This window comes from Psittacula echo, assembly GCF_963264785.1.
Source record: "Psittacula echo genome assembly, chromosome: 2".
NCBI lineage: Eukaryota > Metazoa > Chordata > Aves > Psittaciformes > Psittacidae > Psittacula > Psittacula echo.
In genome coordinates, this window is record NC_137737.1 from 125,823,190 (window position 1) to 125,841,884 (window position 18,695).

Consider the following 18,695-nt stretch of genomic DNA (forward strand, 5'->3'; position numbering starts at 1 on the left):
CAGAACTATCAGGTAACATTCTCTGATTTGTTTATAAGATGGGTTTGTAGTTCTGAAATGAGATCTTCTGGAGAAATATGTGGTACTGATTCATACCCAGAAGATAAAGTAGTGCTAAGTAAAAGCAAATGTACCTTTATGATATATAAGATAGTAGGCGTGAGCTAACATTACATGAACTAGCATGCTTCAATGCTTGATTTATTATATAGGCAATAAACTAGTCCTGCAATACTCAGTGAAAGTGTAGCAACCACATGTATTACATGTACCACTACATTATTTTCCAATTCAGCCAGCTTTCTGTCTTGAATTGCAGTATGGTTGAGCAAGCAATGTGGCAAAACAAACCTAATTTTTTCCTACCCAAACCAAAAGCATGAGCAAACATAACTTGATAGTGCACAGGACTGATAGGTTACACAAAACAATCTTAAGACAATAAGCGGCACCTATACAACACCCCAACTACTCAGTTTTTTCAGTAACCAAAAGTTTATTTAAAAAGCGTAATTTCTCTTCAGTAAAAGCATTACTGGAAAACTGAGTTGTTTGTTTAGAAATTTATTGCCTAGCTAATCTTTTGGGTGTGTGAGATGTTTTTGACACACCTGCTAGTTTATCTGCTTAACCCGGCTGGAGATTAAAATTATATTTTAAAAATCTGTTCTACCATCTCTCAAAAGACGTCAATGGTATGAACTTAATGAATAAGTGAGGAAGAGCATGTACTGTCAGTGATGATGCCATTGGTATGTTGATGGTATCCAGCTCAGTGTCTGCTGCTCTAAGTGTAGACAGTGCAGTCTTCCAGATGTCCTAGTGTCTGGCCAAAATAGTGACAGTGATACGAAACAGATGGTCTTGTCTCAGGACAAAGAAAAGTAGGTGAAGCTGGTAGTGGGATGGAACTGGGTGAAACGGCAGAGCTTCAGTTGTTGGATGCCATCTTATACTCATCTTTGATTCACAGTTAGCAGAGGTGACAAGGGGAGCAGTTGTCCCTTTGCAACTAGGCACAAGTTTGAAAAGCAATAACAAAGATCCGAAGTTTGTTTCTACCAGCTGTATTATCGGAGGTTTTGCAATTATCATAGATTTACTGATACGTTTCTGTCTCAGTCTAGTCGCACCTAGAGCTTACGATGAACACTCGCATACAACACACTAAGTATCCTTTGCTAAATGTGGCTGTGCACACAGAGTTTAGCGATTGTCCAGTCTGACATCATTCATATATGAGTCCCTAAATTAACTAGAACTTTGCTAACACAACAGCTTGGGCTGCAGCCGGGTGCATTTGAGTATAGTGCTTGACTGAAAAGCATTTTTTTAAATGAAAGATACACTAGTTTCTTAGTAGAAAATTTCAGCTGTGCAAGCATCTTGCTTCTAACTTAGTGTGTTTTTCTTTTCATGAAGATGATTCTCTGAAGGACAGTAAGGTGTTTGACTACTTCTGGAATTTGATAATTACAAAAAAAAAAAAAAAGTTGGGGAAAAGAGATATTTCCACTGTAGGAATCCTTGATCTAGGCAAGTTTACAGAATAGGGCATACAGATGCTCTAGTAACTGGCATTCCAGAAATGCTTGTAATAATAATATTTCAGAAGAAAGCTATTGGAAAGTTCAGTGTTACTTGAAATGTTCAGCGTAAGATTATTTGTAGTTTTTATGCTTTGCCTCAACTTTCATTTCAATAAAAAGTGTATGAATTTCCATTGGCCTCTTGCTAAGGGGCTGGTAGAGTAAATTAGGTGGATGCAAAGAAATATGAATGTGGCCCCCAATGCAAATTCATACAAAGCTGAACAATTTAATATCTTCTCTGAAGTTCACTATAGTTGCTTTATGTTTAGTGAGGTGTACCGCTGAATTTATGAATTATTATTCATCTTAGCTTATTCTTATAAAGCTTCATAAAACCAGCATGCAAATTATCATTTTAATTCAAACTAGATTTAGTAAAGAAAAACATAAACAACAGTAATGTTGAATTCAGTATTTTGGACATACATTGTAAGGAACATCTGTACTACATTAACCAAATACACTTGAAAAATATTATGGCTGGCTTCTTTTTGATAGAAAATAAAAATCCAACCTGAAATTAAAACCAAAATGAAACCTTTTAAATACACATTCCTTTCTAATGCTTTGATATTTTTGATATGATTGAAAAAAAAGCTGACTGACTTAAACAAGGCTTTTTCTATTATTATGACAAATCTCTTTTTGGTTGTTTTCTTTAAGAATTCAGAGTTGGACCGACGTCTGAATTGCATATGCCATTAAATGTAGTGGTTGCATAAGTAAACAACATCAGACTTAGCGCTGATTAGAAATATTGATCCAAATTTGCTTTTAATTTTAGAAGTTATTTTACTTAATGCTGACGTGCAAAAAAGAAAAAGCTTGCCAAGGAAAAACATTAAAAGACATTCCTTTTGCCTCATGAAGTCCAGAATTTGTGATTGGTTTGTGGATTTTCTCATTTTGGCCTTTTTGTGGTTCTGTATTATTATAGTGCAAGTACTTTTGTACAATTGTGGCAGTTGCAGTAATGCATTATAGAATGTGATGTAACAAGTGAAATACTCTAAATGATATTTTATTGGAAATGTAGAGGTAATTGATGTGCTCCAGTCAATAGTAGATTCGTGTTACTGTAAAAATAAAGTGAAATAATTCTTTAGTGCTGAATGAAACTGCCTAGTTGAAAGTGCAGACCAATGTGTTTGAAATCACTCTTGGTGTGGAGCAACAGTGGTTATGTAGTCAGAGGGTGTAGTTAAGTAGTAACGGTGTATAGTAATGGCTGTAAACTGAAAGAGTGTAGTTTTAGATTAGATATAAGGAAGAAGTTCTTTTCTGTGAGGGTGGTGAGACACTGGCACAGGTTGCCCAGAGAAGCTGTGGCTGCCTCATCCCTGTCAGTGTTCAAGGCCAGGTTGGACGGGGCTTTAAGTAACCTGGTCTAGTGGAAGGTGTCCCTACCCATGGCAGGCAGTTGGAACTATCTGGTCTTTAAGCTCACTTCCAACAAAAGCCATTCTATGATGATAGGATTCTATTTGGTGATATATCATTTGGCCTAGGATTACCAGTAGGGAATGATAAGAGGGCATGATGCCAGCTCTTTTCAACTGTGGTAATGGATTTTCTCATTTAAATAAAATAAGGCTGCAATATTGCATTCAGTCAGTGCTTTGGGCAGTTAGGATATCCAAGACTTGCTTTATAAACTTCAACTGTCTGTTTTGGAATAAGGCTCTAAACTCCAGACACTGCATCTTAAGCAAGACTCTTAATCCCCTATGTCTGCTACATCAGTCTTGCCTGTAAGTAATTTATGTGATAAACAAATATAAACAAGTGGAAAAAAGGGAGAATAAGCAGGAGCCTTGTGGGCCAGTGCTTAGTGCAGTTGTCCAAGATTCTGAAGTGTGTTCAAATGAAACTAGAACAACTTCATTACAAAAGGATACTTTGTGTGTTAATTCCAGTCCTAGCTTAAAATAAAAATATGGAGCAACTGAAGACATATTACTCTCTCTCTTGCTGATTAAAAGCGAAAACTCCAATCAATGTGTCATGATATATTTCAGTGCCTTCAAACAAGCCTGCTTTCTGTAATCTCAGGTTGGTTTGTGGTTTTGGCTGTGGGATGGGATTCTGCTAGATTGGCTCTAACAAATAACACAGGTAGAAGTGGACTTGCAAACTTTGCAGCATCATGTTTCAATTGGTTTTGCATACATCCGTCACTGGAAGCACAAATATTTAGGGAATTTACTGTCAACTTGAGGTGCTTATAAAGTAAGATGTCTTCAGAGCATTGGGTCCAAATATATAAAATTGCGCTAAGGAATGAAAGTCTCTTGATGGATTTACTTAGGATGATATTTGCATCAATAGTCTATGGTATGGGTGTGAACTGGTCCAGATGCCAGTAGTTGAAGATGTTGATAGGAAGGCATATGAGAAAATACGTACCAGACTAACAGCATTGCCTACTCCATGATGTTGAAGTCATAGATGAATAAAAAGAAACAAAGTGAGATGTCCCGTAGCTAGTGTATTGCAGAAGATAACTCTGGTTTTGTTTCTGTTGAAGTAAATGATTAAACATAATTTTGAGGAGTGGAGCATTAGGTGTTTTAGATAAATTGTTCTTTGTCCGGAAGTTTAATTCCTGCTTTTTCCAACGGTTCTTTTGGAATTAAGGTGGGGGTTTTATTGGGCTCTCTTGATATTGGTAAGAAAATTTGCCTGAAACGGAAAGGATTTATTAACATAATAAGAAACATAGAAGTATGACATATAAAACAGCGTAAATTCCTGGAATTCAAACAGAACTGCTATGGGCAATAGAGGGTTTCTGTTGGGGTTTTTTAGGGGGTGTGTGATTTTTTTTGTCTGTTTGGGGTTTTGGGGTTTATCTTGTTTTCTTTTTAATGAGAGCAGTTGAATGTATTTGGAATCTGTGCTTCAGTCAACAATCCCTGACAAATCAATGCTATGTATATGGAATACATCAATGTCTGTATCAATGTCTATCATGATGCAAAAGCACTGCATTAAGAAATTGATGGCTTCAAAGAAAGAGGCATTATTTTACTGGTGCGTCAGAATTGACTGGTTTCCTGCAAGAACATAGATCAGAATTCATTGTCTGATTTTTTTCTCTCATGTGAAAGCATGTAATGCTTTTCTTAGCATTAGACTGAACAAACTCTGAGCTGTCATACCCTCTGTGAAGATGAACCAGGACTTCTTCCAGCTTTGCACCTTATACTTCTTAAATTACTCCTGGGAAATTACCTCATGTTTTATAATGGACGAAGGAGGCAAAAGTGACTGGATCATAACAAGCAATGTAACACATAATCTGATTACTTCAGCCTTCTGTGCAACTGCATTTTCACTGCATTTAATATGAGTTTTGCATAAGAAGACCTCTGTCCTTAAAGTGAATGGTGTGTGTGAGTTATGTAGGAGATGTTTATATGTTTATTCCACAGGCTGTCAACCCAAGACATTAAACAATCTTGCACAGTTTCTAGAACTCTTGGCATTAGTGCCCCTTTTCCTTTCCCCAATCCTTCTACCCCTAAAAGAAAGGAAGTAAATAATTACTAACATCCTATTTATAAACATTATCTTGTTACTGGGCTATGTTTTTGTTTAGCTGAAGTAGATACCCTTTTTCCCCTTTTTGATGAAAATTGTCTGTTAAAAAAAATCACAAAGAATTTAGCTTAGTGCAGCATTATCATTAATACAGAAAACATCTGGTTCTGTGCTATAGTATGCTACACTTGTGATCTTTATCTCACTTTTAAGTATTTTTGTGTATTGTTCTTATGGCAATGCATGATGATTGCAGCTGTGTGAATTTATTTTGGTGAATTGCTGATTTGAGAAAAATTAAAGCTTCAGGGTTTTTTGTAAGTAGGTAGGTTTCTTCATTACACAAAACATACATAATGGAAATTACATTAGGACCAAGGTAGAGTCTTCACACACCTTATTCATGTAGGGAAGAGCAGAGAATTAAGCTTAAATCAAAGGAATACAGTGCCCAGTGATACATTAAAATAATGTCCTGGGTTCAGCAGTAGCAGTCATTTTTCTCCTTCTTAGTAGCTGGTGCAGTGCTGTGTTTTAGACTTTCAGCCTGGGAGAAGCGCTGATAACACCAATGTTTTTAGTTGCTGCTCAGTAATGTTTAGTCTGACCAAGGACTTTGTGAGTCTCATGCTCTGCTAGGGAGTTGGGGAAGCTGGGAGGAAGCAGAGACAGGACACCTGATCCGAACTAGCCAAAGAGGTATTCCATACCACAGCATGTCATGCCCACTATATAAACTGAGGGCAGTTACCCGGAAGGGCTAGATCACTGCTTGGGTCGGGCTGGGTATCGGTCGGCAGGTGGTGAGCGGTTGTATTCTCTTCTCTTGTTATTTCCCTTATCATTATTATTGGTGGTAGCAGTAGTGGTTTGTGTTATACCTTAGTTACTGGACTGTTCTTATCTCAACCCGTGGGAGTTACATTCTTTCAATTCTCCTCCCCATCCCTCTGGGAGGAAAAGGGAGGGTGAGCGAGTGAGCTGCGTGGCTGACTGTGTTTAAACCATGACAAATAACAAACTTTTATTCGCACAAGTGAGATTGTTTCATTTACGCGAACTTCCAGCCTGTCACTCTACAAAGAGAGGTAACGATTTTCTAAGGATTTGAGAAGTTTCACAGTATTCTTGTCATCCATCACATAAGCAGACCTCAGCTTGGCTTTTCTTTCTCTCTGTTTTCAGTGAATTACCTCATTGCTGCTCAATAAAATCAGTGAACTGTTCAGCTGTATCATCACTAGTTGGTCTAGCAAATAATTCAAAGGAAAAGATCCAGTGTTTCAGACCCTGTAACTGAATTGACTTCTCATGAAATCCTTTTTTGCTAAAACTGATTTTTTCTGATTTTACATAGAACCATCTGAACCTTTGGAAACCTTTATTTTATGAGTTTGATTGTTAAAATGCATTATGTCACTCATTCTTTGTATTTATTTTAATAACGTCCTTATTTATGAACAAATATTCTTCTGCAAATCATGCATCAATTGTTGAACAATATGTACATAGACATGAGTTTAGTTCTAAAATTGCTTTATGATTTATTGGTGGGTTTTTTTAATTAAGGCCTTCAATAGCGAATGTGGTCAATCAGGAATATTGCCAGATGACATGTAAACTTGATCACAACTCAAAAACTCCCATCCACAGTTAGAGGCATTGGGAACAAGGCAGATTCTCAAAGCCCAGCTGCTTTAGTGAGAAGAAAGTGCAGTACCTGCACTGTAAATTTCAGGCATCCAGAACAGACTGAAATCATTCGATACTGAGGCAGAAGTGCAGTAATCAAAATTAAATCAAATGCTGCAGTTATTCTTCAGATTTGGTTATAGGGTTATACTTCTCTGTCTAGCTGCAATATTAACAGCTTTTTGTAGCTTGCCATGGACAAATTACATCCAATGCTGAATGTGACCATTGAAAATTCCTTGGAAAAAAAATAATAATTTTATATGATGTAGTTTGGGGAGGTTTAAATCTGCATTTTTGCATGAACATTAATGTTTCTGGTCTAACAGTATGTGAGAATAAATCAATACTGCATAATATTCTGTCTACTTGTCTGTTAGCTGCGACCTCTGACATGCAAGCTTCTTGCTCAAAGTTTCTCTTTGTTTTCTCTTGAGAGAAAAATGTTAACTAAAAATTTTAGGCCATGTTTTTGATATACAGATTCAAATATAAAAGCTATGATAGAAGGCAGCCTATGTCATTGCTCTACTAAAACAGTCATAGTCATCAGATAGCCAAAAGTTAATCAAGCAGAGAACTGTTGAAAACCTCATTTAAAGAAATCACATCTGTTTAGGGAAAAAAAAAAACAAACCCTGAGGCATATGCTTCAATTTCATTTAAGCTGTAATCCATCCAGTGGTTTGCATCTGTTAAGAAATATGGAACTTTTCACACCTCTTTAAAGCACAATTAAACTGTATTTATTTTAATACATAATGTGCTCTGAATATGTAATACCTTTTCTGAAATGACTCATAGATGATTAATTTCATATTCTTTATTATACAATCTTCAAAGTCCTTTGAATTATTTTGTATATTAACCATAGATTAAATATAAAGAGAAAGGTGTGGAAATAGTGTAGATCGATGCCAGAAACTTCAGAAGAACTGTCAATTTAATATCACCGAGACAACAAATTTTAGGAGGAGAGAGAGTTTCTTTAAGCGCTAAAATAAAACATAAGTGATAAGAAAATCTAGTTCAAGGACTTTAGTCACAAAAAATTCATTTGAATTTAAGTGTAACCTTGCTGTTCTTGTATGTTGCTTACTGAAACGGTAAACATTCCCAGAAAGTGTTGTTAACATGGCATAGTGCTGACCATCTGACCACACTATCTGGAGTTTGAAACACAGCAGTAAAAGTAGTGCCTATGAACTATAGAGGACAACCAGAAATATTTCAGGTAATTATTCAGGGACTTGTATCTCACTCTTTTGTGTATGAAATAAACCTGGTACTCCATTATGTATCTGTAATGACTACTTGTGCATTTTAAGTTGTAATTGATCATTGCCTCTTCTAATCTGTAAATTCTCTGTGACTTCTCCCCATCTGGTGCTGGGATTTAAAGTCTGCCATTACGTACTTTCTGCTCCACTCAGACCCTTTACCATCAGGTTTCTTTTGTAAACATAAACATATAAAAATGCATGTGTATCTATTATCTGGATAACAGTCTTAACTGAGCTACACTATTCCAGTGTCATCTTGGACAGAAAATCTGAGAGCCTGAGCTGTCTTCCTGCAAAATGAGAATAATTTCAAAGTAGCAGAAAATCCAGTTAGTATTGAGTTGCCCAATAGGGTGGGTATAAGTATGCATTTTATGGTTTCTTTCAGTGTGATGTGTGTATCCATTTTACATTCTCTGGGTGTGAGAGCACTTTTATTTTACCAATATTTTTTCATTGCCAAGTGAATGGATAATGGCAAAAATCAGAGGAGGAGCATACACTCAAAAAAGGTGATTTTTCTCTTTGATATGCCTTTGATATGCCTTACGTCAAATGGAGCTATTGAAAGCATCTCTTGTTGACAAGTTTTTTATAAATGGATCAGAGAAATAACGATTGACAAAAATACACAGCACTGTTTGAAGTGGAAATGACAGTGAATATTTCACAAGGAACCCATTGTAAGACAGTAAAAATATATATAAATAAAAATCCTCTTAAATGTCTTTTCCTGTTATTATGCAAGTAACTGTGTGTTTTATTCCTGATTTTTGAGTTGTTCAATTCTTCAGTGATTCTACAGGTGAAGCACCTTTATTGCTACAAAATGTAGTGGTGTGTTCATCCAGTCTTTCTGTCTTGTTGCAGAGGATCTTGATGATCTAAGAATGGAAGGAGTAACAAGTGTGATGTCTTCTGGGAGCAAATTCAATCAAACTCGAAGTGCTTATACAGCTGAGCCTCAAGCAAAGGTCACATTGAATATCTGCGCAAGATGTGCCAGGTAAAAAGCAAAGCAACCAGATCATGCTAACCAGTGCATTCTTTTCCCCAGGTTTTCAGCTATGTATTGGGTGTATGGGCCAGGTGATGACCTCTCCTGGGCTAAAGAAAAAATAATTACTTAGCTACTGGCTACCCTATGACCTCTAGCATTTGGGTTGTGCAACTTAGGTTTATGCTTGATATGTCACATCAACAATGAATCAAAGGACATAGTCTTAGGCCTTACTTCACAGCTTGAAACTATTTTTAAGCCTTTCTGTCTCTGAATTTCATTAGTTATTTGAGCTTCTGTGGTTTTGCAGGGGATGAATCGGGGAATTTAATGGTTCAAATCCAATTTGAAAAGCACCTGTATAAATGGAGATTTAGTTGCACAGGTGCAGTTCAGGATTTCAAATAGTTGCTTCTTAGCACTTTATAATCTCATCCTGTTTCACTTCTGAGAAATAATTAAACCAGGTCGAACCCCTCTTTGGTTTTGACAGCTGGAAATAATTCTTGCATTTACAGTATGAGGGACAAATAAACAGGTTGGTATTCCGGTAGCCAAGTCAACTTGAGAATGCAACACTAACAGAAACCCCTTAAATTTCCTAGATGCATTCTTCTATGTAGACAAAAGCTCATTTGGGGAAAGGATTTAAGCCTGTTTAAATGACAAAACTAGCCTTCTCACCCTTCTGTTAATGGTTCAGATTAGCAAGAACAATACAGAGGCATGCCAATTTTATCTGCCTGCCTTTGCCAATGGCTGCTCTATTGTGTAGTTTGAGAGGGGATTAGCGGCTTGTAAATAAAAAGCAACCTGTGGTGAAATTAAGTCAAAAGTTTGGCCATATGCCACCCTACGTTTCTACTTCTTTCCCATTTTGCTTCTGAATTACTGCTTTTAAAAAGGCACTTATATAGGAAGAGGGGCTTCAAAACTTTTTTGGATGCTCTGGGAGCATAACTACAAGCATACTGAGTCACCCATGCAATAGCATCTCTTTTTCAGGGTTGTGGAGCCTCAAGGAACTTCAGCTCATAGTGCTGTCAGAGCAGCAGTGCCTGATGGCCATGTAATTCTAGAGAGTTTTGCTGTCCACAATGTGGCCTTATACTTTAAAAAAAGAGCAAACATGCTAGTCGTGGGATTCTTCCCAATTCTCTGGAAACAAATTGCTTGTAAAATGTTGTAAAAATGTTGTAAAATGTTTCCAAACAACTAGCTACATTAAAGCGTGGCACCTTTTTTTTTCTTCAACTCTTATCAGTTGTCCATGGATTAACAAGTAGAAAGGTAAGGAAAATAGAAACGTTTTCTACATGGTCTTTTTAAATTTACATAAAATCCTGTATGGATTACTATGAAGCTTAATTAAATTTTAAATTCCCTAAAGTAGCCGCTAACAGCAGGTGCCAAGACACTGTATATTCTCTCAGTCCTGCACAGCAGGGAACAAACAGCTCAGATCTTGAGCCAAACCTAGCAACCTTGGTTATTGTTATTGTCCTATACTGTTTGACTCTGAAGTCTAAAATATGAGTTGTGAGAGAAAGATCTCATTAAATCCCCTTTTGTCACTGATCAGAGAATACAAAGCAATGGTTTATTTCACCTGTATGCCTTCATTCCCCACCCTGTGTAATAAAGTTGGTGAGGAATTGGATGATACTTGCTTGACTGTGGTTTGCAGTTTAACAGTTTCTTTAAACTTTGGAGGAATTAAAAAAATATACCATCTCGTTGGTGGCAAGGGAAGTCAAAGGAGAGAAATGGGTATCGCTGTTGTATTCAGTAGTGAGGAAACTAGCATTTATTCTTCAAGATGATGAAGGTTTACCTACTTTTTTAGAGCATTACTTCCTTCTTAATGAGTCTGAGGACACCTTTCCACAGAGTTATTAGTGCAGTTAGCTGTCTCTTTTGATAGATGCCTCCTCAGTGGGTTTGCCAGGTGCCTTCCTGCAACAGCTGAAGTAACGGGTAGGGAGAGCTGCATGAAGTAAGCGGCTTCAAGGATGCAAAGATAGTTTTTTTTCCTGTTTGGATCCAATAGCAATTCAATTTTCTGTTACTCAGTGATACCGCCTTTGAAATTACTGTGCTATAAGATCACAGCTTGAGTATTTGGGTCATCTCTGTGAAAATTCCTAAGTGTTGGCATTTATCTGTGTTCCTATGGCAAAGCCTAATATTTATTATAAAGTCATAACACAGAAACTATTAGTATATTTACTTGTTTTAGAAGTGATACTTTTATGATTTTATATTTTCTAAGTAGTATTGTGCACTGTATATTTTATGTATCAATACCAGGGGATTTGATTGGAGGCACATTTGAATACAACTGAAAAAGAAACTAGTATAAGTATCCTGCCTGACCAATTTGGTGGCCTTCTATGATGGTGCTATGGAACTGATGGACAGGGGTAGAGCAGTTGACATCATCTACCTGGACTTGTGCAAAGCGTTCGGCACTGTCCCACATGACATCCTTGTCTCTAAATTGGAGAGACATCAATTTGATGGGTGGACCACTCGGTGGATAAAGAACTGGCTGGATGGCTGCACGCAAAGAGTTGTGGTCAATGGCTCAATGTCCGGCTGGAGACCAGTAACGAGTGGTGTCCCTCAGGGATCAGTGTTGGGACTGGTCTTCTTCAACATCTTTGTCAGTGACATGGACAGTGGGATTGAGTGCGCCCTCAGCAAGTTTGCCGATGACACCAAGCTGTGTGGTTCGGTTGATACGCCGGAGGGAAGGGATGCCATCCAGAGGGACCTCGACACACTTGTGAGGTGGGCTGATGCCAACCTGATGAAGTTTAACCATGCCAAGTGCAAGGTCCTACACCTGGGTCAGAGCAATCCCAGGCGCAGCTACAGGTTGGGCAGAGAAGAGATTCAGAGCAGCCCTGCGGAGAAGGACTTGGGGGCATTGGTTGATGAGAAAATGGACATGAGCCGGCAGTGTGTGCTTACAGCCCAGAAAGCCAACCGTATCCTGGGCTGCATCAAGAGGAGTGTGACCAACAGGTCGAAGGGGGTGATCCTGCGCCTCTATTCTGATCTCATGAGACCCCACTTGGAGTATTGTGTGCAGTTCTGGTGTCCTCAACATAAGAATGACATGGAACTGTTGGAACAAGTCCGGAAGAGGGCCACGAGGATGATCAGGGGACTGGAGCACCTCCCAAATGAAGATAGGCTGAGAAAGTTGGGGCTGTTTGTCCTGGAGAAGAGAAGGCTGCATGGAGACCTCATAGCAGCCTTCCAGTGTCTGAAAGGGGCCTGTAAGGATGCTGGGGAGGAACTCTTCATTAGGGACTGTAGTGATAGGATAAGGGGTAATGGGTTGAAACTGAAAAAAGGGAAGTTTAGATTGGATATAAGAAAGAAGTTCTTTACTGAGAGGGTGGTGAGGCACTGGAATGGGTTATCCAAGGAAGTTGTGAATGCTCCATCCCTGGCAGTGTTCAAGGCCAGGTTGGACAGAGTCTTGGGTGGCATGGCTTAGTGTAAGGAAGTTGGAACTTGATGATCTCAAGGTCCTTTCCAACCCTAACTATTCTATGATTCTATGATTCTATGATTCTATGTTGTTATTAGACTGGATATTAGGAAGAATTTCTTCACAGAGAGGGTAATCAGGTATCAGAACAGTCTTCCTAGGGAAGTGGTGGAATCACCATCCCTGGAAATGTTCAAAAACCATGTAGATGAGGCCCTCAGTGATATGATTTAGTGGTGGTCTTGGCAGTCCTGGGGAAATGGTTAGATTTGATGATCTTAAAAATCTTTTCCAACCTAGTTGATGCTATGATTCTATGATTATGCATACTTTTGTTAATAATTAAACAGGTGTCTTTCCTCTTAATTTTATCCAATTTTTTGTTCTGTAAAAGGGATTTGAAATGAATGGGGCTATTAATGGCAGTGGGTGTTCTGTAGATAATAGTGCTTGTCAAATCAGATTACCAAATCAGGTTTGCTGAAGGTATTTTGACTGTCTGTAGGAAGATGACTTTCACTTGAAATTTGATTGGCGGAATTCCAAATGTTAGGAAACACTCTTCTTGGTTCAGACAAAAGGTTTAATTTTATTCTTCCATAATCTAGTTCTTTCACCTGGCTGTTTTTTTGTTTTAAATGTTCTGCTCTGATTACTCTCCAGTTAATTTACCTTCTATGATATCTCATCCAGAAGGTTTCTTACTTCCTTGGCTATGTTGGGGCTCTTCTGAGAGGGATTTATTTAAACAATTGAATTAGTTCCTCTGTACTAGCCTTAATTTAATTTTGGCTTAATTTTTTGGGGTCTCACTTGGAAAGGACCAATATTCTTACTGAAGTTCTAACCTACTTCTTCGTTAAAATTGTGTGTAAGTTTTAGAACCTCCTGCTACTGGGATTACATTTTCTTGCCCTACATCTTTTGGGCTCACTTAGTTGAGAATTAGAAAGAACAGGTCTGTGGCTGTGTGTAGGTTGCTTAAGCTTTAGAGGAGTGCCAGTTTAATTCTGTATGCCCACTGAGAGCACCTGCAGTAGGGTACAGTGCAGCATTATATCTCTTCAATGGCTTTGATAGCTTCCTGCAAATGGGCTAAATATGGAAGTACAGTGACTTGTGAAAAGAATGGACTAAACCAACTGTTTTCCCCATGCTGAGATATTTGTCATTGGACTTAGTTTAGCTCCAGTTTACTCCTTCCCTTTGTAGTTCCCTTTCCTGTATGAGAAAATCAGGACCCAAATTCTAGAATGTAATAATAGGAGGATACTACTAGCAGCTTCTGGTTCCTTCTTTCTCTGTCAGTATGGCCTTATTCTTTTACTAGTAACTGGCACTTAGTTCAAGCTAGTGTTAAATGTCCTGTTTAGGTGGTTTTCTCCTACTGTCACTAGGCTGTTACTCTGCACAGAAATAGTTCTTCTCTTTGAACTCCCCTATTCTATTTCTGACACAGTGTTTTAACACATCGTCAGAAGATCTTAAAAGAGAACGCCAAATGGGAGTGACTGTAGTTCAAGATAAAAATCTATTTTGTTACAAGGCAAATTAAATACAGTTTATGTTGTGAGGGAAACCTGCCATGCTGTTGAGGCACTGCATTTATCAAAATGTTCTCCCTTGCCTTCGGTCTCTCAAACAAAGCTAAGAGCTTTTTTATGAATCATGAGAAATGAGCGTGAGAATGGACATAATTTGAACTGGAATAAAACCCTAAAACTTGTAATGTATTTCTTTCCTTAGAAAGTGTTATCTTCAATGCTGGTAATTTTACCAATCTTGAAGTAACAGAGTTATCACAATCCAGGTCAGTAATTTTAATAAAAGGTAGAGTTCTCCACCGAGACATTTAGGAGGTAGAGATGGGGAGCTCTTTCAAGCTATGACACCAAGTTGGTCTTTACAGCTTATGATTAAAAAAAAAATAATTAAAAAAATTATAAAATCCCCCCCCAAAAAAACCTTTAAAAAACAGAGAAAGGGAAATAAAAGGAGGGGTTAATTCTCCTTGAGTATAAATTGGGTTGTAGACTGGAATATAGCTGTAGGAAACAGAGAGCTTACTGTTTTCTGTGTAGATGTTTCACACACGATGAGCGAAATGCAGATGGATAACAGCTTTAAGAGGTTTTTGAAATGGGAAAGTAGCTACAGAACAATGTTATTCCCATAGCTGCTCTTGGACTACAGTGCAAGTTTAGCAGCATATCAAGTCATCTAAATAAAGGGGTGACATCATTCACAAGGTGGAACAAAACAAGGTTTATAGATACAGAAAAAAAGGCTACAAAACCCCCTTTTTTTTAGTCTGGAAAATTAGCAAAAAAACACTTTTAGTATAACTGATCTGGATTTAGATCCTTTGAGCAAAATTATTATAATAAAAATTCCTTCTTCATCTATAGTCTGACTGACTTAAATTATAGAGTGATTCATTCTATAACACGATTCTGTGAATCCTTCTTCACATACGGGCAATACAAATGAACTTCAGGTTTGGCCGATGAATCACAAGGCACCCTCACACATAAACAAATTCATATGGATTAAATAAAGATCTAAATGAATATTTGTTAAAGCCAAACAATACTTCCATATTTTCTTATGTACTGTGACTTGAACATCAAGAATTTTGCAAGAATATAATCGGACATAAGGTTTAAGATAATATTAATGTACTATTGAATGAATTTTAGGGGGGTTTCTTTTTCCTTTTTTTTTTTGGAAGGGGGGTAAGGACCACCCATTAGCCTTGTATGCCCACTGCCATGCTCAAAAGTTAAATCTTGTTCTTGTGGAGTCTTGCCAATGCATTCCTGGAAGTAAGAAGGTTTTTGTTTTTAATAGCGCAAGGGCTGCATTCATTCTTCTTAACATCAATAGAATACAAAAAAGGGGTTGCATGTGATTAAAAAAGAAATGGGATTATAGAAAACATACTGTGCCACAAGCTTGAAGGCTTCTGAACAAGAATGTTGGGAAGGGGCACTAGTCGCATACAAATGCAGGTTTGACATGCAATATTGGAGTTAATATTTTAAGGTAAGCCAGAGCAAAAACACGAAGTCCTAAAGACTCTGAACATATTAGAGAAGTCAAATATATATGTATATACAAAGCACATTTGTACATTAAAAAAGTAAATGTGGCTTTTCTATCTGTCACCATTGGGGCTCGGAGTACAGTTAAAGTGTATTAACTTGTGTGCTTGAGCTGATAATGTACGGTAAATGAGATGCTCTGTGCATGCTACCATATACAGATGCTCTCTGAAAACTTAATTTGGAAACAACACTCAAAAATTCTCATGTCATTTTGTGTTGCCTGTGAAATCTTCATCATTGCCCTGCTCATCATCTGTATGACTCTTTTAAGATGTCTTGTCTCCTTGTCCTCCAAACAGTCAAGTTTGCTTGCTTATTTACCAAGGCCAGTTAACTTTTCTTTAACCATCTGAAGTTTTGTCAATATTTTAGTAAATCTGATTTTCTACACCCCTGCCTACACCATTTTGATGTGAACCTGGAACACAGTCATATAAACTGCATGATACTAAGTGAAATTTAAGAATCACATGTAGATTCTCTGAAATATACTGCTGGACTTCAAGCAGATTTTAATGTCATAGAGCCACAAGGACCATGCAAATGTGGGAGAGGAGATGAGAGAATTGAATGAAACAGCTATAATTTGTCATAAATTGCAGAATTATGGAGGAAAGAACAGAACTGTTGTCTGAACTGGCCATGATACATATTTCTAAAAAAGAACAGGAATTAAATGTTTGGTCAGGGAATTCTCTGGTGTTAATCTATCTTCAACCATTTTAAATTCTTACAGAGTAAGAGTTTGTATGGAAATACTTTATCTGAGTATCACAAAGCTATAACAGTACTAATGAGACTTGAGGTCATTAAAAAGCATTTGGTGGAAAATTTGATAATGAGCTATGCAGAAAATAGTGTCTGAAGCTTGGCAAGTGGATCTCATTTAACTATCTAAAGCAGAAAAGCTGATGACTGTAAACAGAGAAAAACCCTGCTCTTGAAGAAGCCACGTTACTGTGTGTACTGTCCACAGACAACATTAAAGAAACTTTGGACAACAAAGAGAGATATTAATTAAATTAATTACCCCTGTGAGGAAATTCATAAGTACAGATGAAAAGACTACATTTTAAAAGGAATTAAAGATGATGGGCTCCTGGAAGATTTCCTAAAGGGGAGGAAGGAAGCCTACTGAGCTTCCTTGGCTTCAGCTGTGCTCTACATCCCTTCCTTATTCTTTATGGCTAGTCTGCTCCCATTGTCATTGTGTTCCCTGCACAGAAACTGTTGGGAAAACTGACTTGTCTTTTGACATGGAGTGGGTTCTCCAATCTTTTCCAGACATGTAATCCCAGACTAACTCCATGACCAGCGAGCAGAAGGTGTTAGGGATTTGGTGCTGCAACATGCAACATTGGGATAGTCTGATCAGGCAGGGTGAAGAAGAAAGGCAACCTCTGACATCCCAGTGAAGATGCCATAGATCCTGGAAGATGGGAGGATGTAGAGTTTGCTCCTTTGTGTGGTTTTTAATGAGTGGTCTAGGTTTATATTCTGCTAAATTAGACCAAGTCATCACTGTAGAACCTTCTGCTCCCTTTTCAGTGGCTTGCGATTTTTTTCCTATTCTTTTTCCTAGGCTGAGCTGTTTTGGTGAGAGTCACTCTAAAGGGAGTAGTACCTTGAAAATGCGTGCAGGACTAAAAGACATCAAGACTCCATGGACTATTTTCCCCTTATCGCGTACGCAACAGTATATGGTGTCTGGGTGAGATGATGAAAGGCTGTGCGTACACTGAAATCTGGCAGGGAGATTTCTGCTTGTGCAGTATTACCTTAGCTGCTACATGAGTTATCAAAACTATTCAGTGATAGCATCTACAGATGCTAATGTAAAGACGGTTCAGGTATGTTTACATGAACTCTAATCAGCCCTTTAACTGCAGTGGTAATATAAAACAAGAGGTAATGGAAATAGGTAGAAGAGAACCTGATCACTGGGAGTATAAAATTATCTATTCCTAACAGAGTTAAGAGTAGAGCACTAGAGTGTATGTGACTTCAAAGGATGTCTTTGAATCCTGTTTTTTCTTTATAGACTTTAACTTCCTTCCTAATTTAATATTTTGTGGAGAGTAACCTACAAATGGTGGAACTTGGAATGCCTATGACTAGAAATTGGGATTTGGGGAGAATAAATTGTAATTTCTGATATCAAAATCATGATGTAACATGATATATCTATTTGGAAAACCTAACATCACATTTCCTCTTTAGACTCAGCCCATAGTTTTGTTTCCTCTTTTTCCTTTCTTGTTACTCCCCAAAAGTGTGTAAATAAATGCATAGTCAGTATATTGTCAGAGTAGAAGCTGCAGAGCACCCAGATGACTTGCATCTGAATCTTTTATTATGCTCCCCACTAAGTTCCATTTTTTTCTTTTATTGACTGTTTGATTTTGTGACCCCTTTTTCCTTCCTAGCCCTATTCTCCATGGTAAATTTTACATAAATTTGTCCTTTTGTACATTTAAGTGGGTTTTGATTTGCCTTGAGTGCAGCGTTTTGCACAGAAGTGTAGCAAAGAACCCCGTAAGATTTGTATTTTGCTGTTTGTGGGGTTTATAAGAGTTTTTAGTCTTTTTTCATGTGGAGCATGTCGTCTTTAAAAGGAAGCAGCTAATTTCTGTCTGATCATGCAGCAGAAACGTAGGAAACATAGGATGATATCATGTCATGCGATTTATATTTCTAATTAATCAACGATATACACATGTCAGAAAGAATAACCTGTCAAATACTACATATAATCCCTTGTTTGGCTCTGTACACTGTGGTGTAATACTGGGGAAATGATACAGGTATACGTGTGGTTTGGTACATGCATTTGCATGAATAATGGTTTTTGTATGTCTGCCCAGTAGTGGTAAGACCAGCTTAATGAGTCACTTTCTGGCAGAAACTTCTGGTTTGTTAATTTTCCTGAAATTTGGGAACAAATGACTTCAAAGTACCAAGGGACAAAAATGT

General features: G+C 37.6%; 1 protein-coding gene across 1 annotated transcript in view; it reads left to right on the top strand.

Moving 5' to 3' along the window:
* The window catches only part of LOC308217692 (uncharacterized protein C8orf34 homolog), a gene marked incomplete at both ends in the record, with an annotated part of 201,883 nt that overhangs the window by 109,068 nt on the left and 74,120 nt on the right, over window positions 1-18,695 (top strand). The window contains one exon of the mRNA XM_080610920.1: window positions 8,981-9,116. Within this exon, the coding sequence (XP_080467046.1) occupies window positions 8,981-9,116 (136 nt within the window). The remainder of the gene's footprint in view (window positions 1-8,980; window positions 9,117-18,695) is intronic.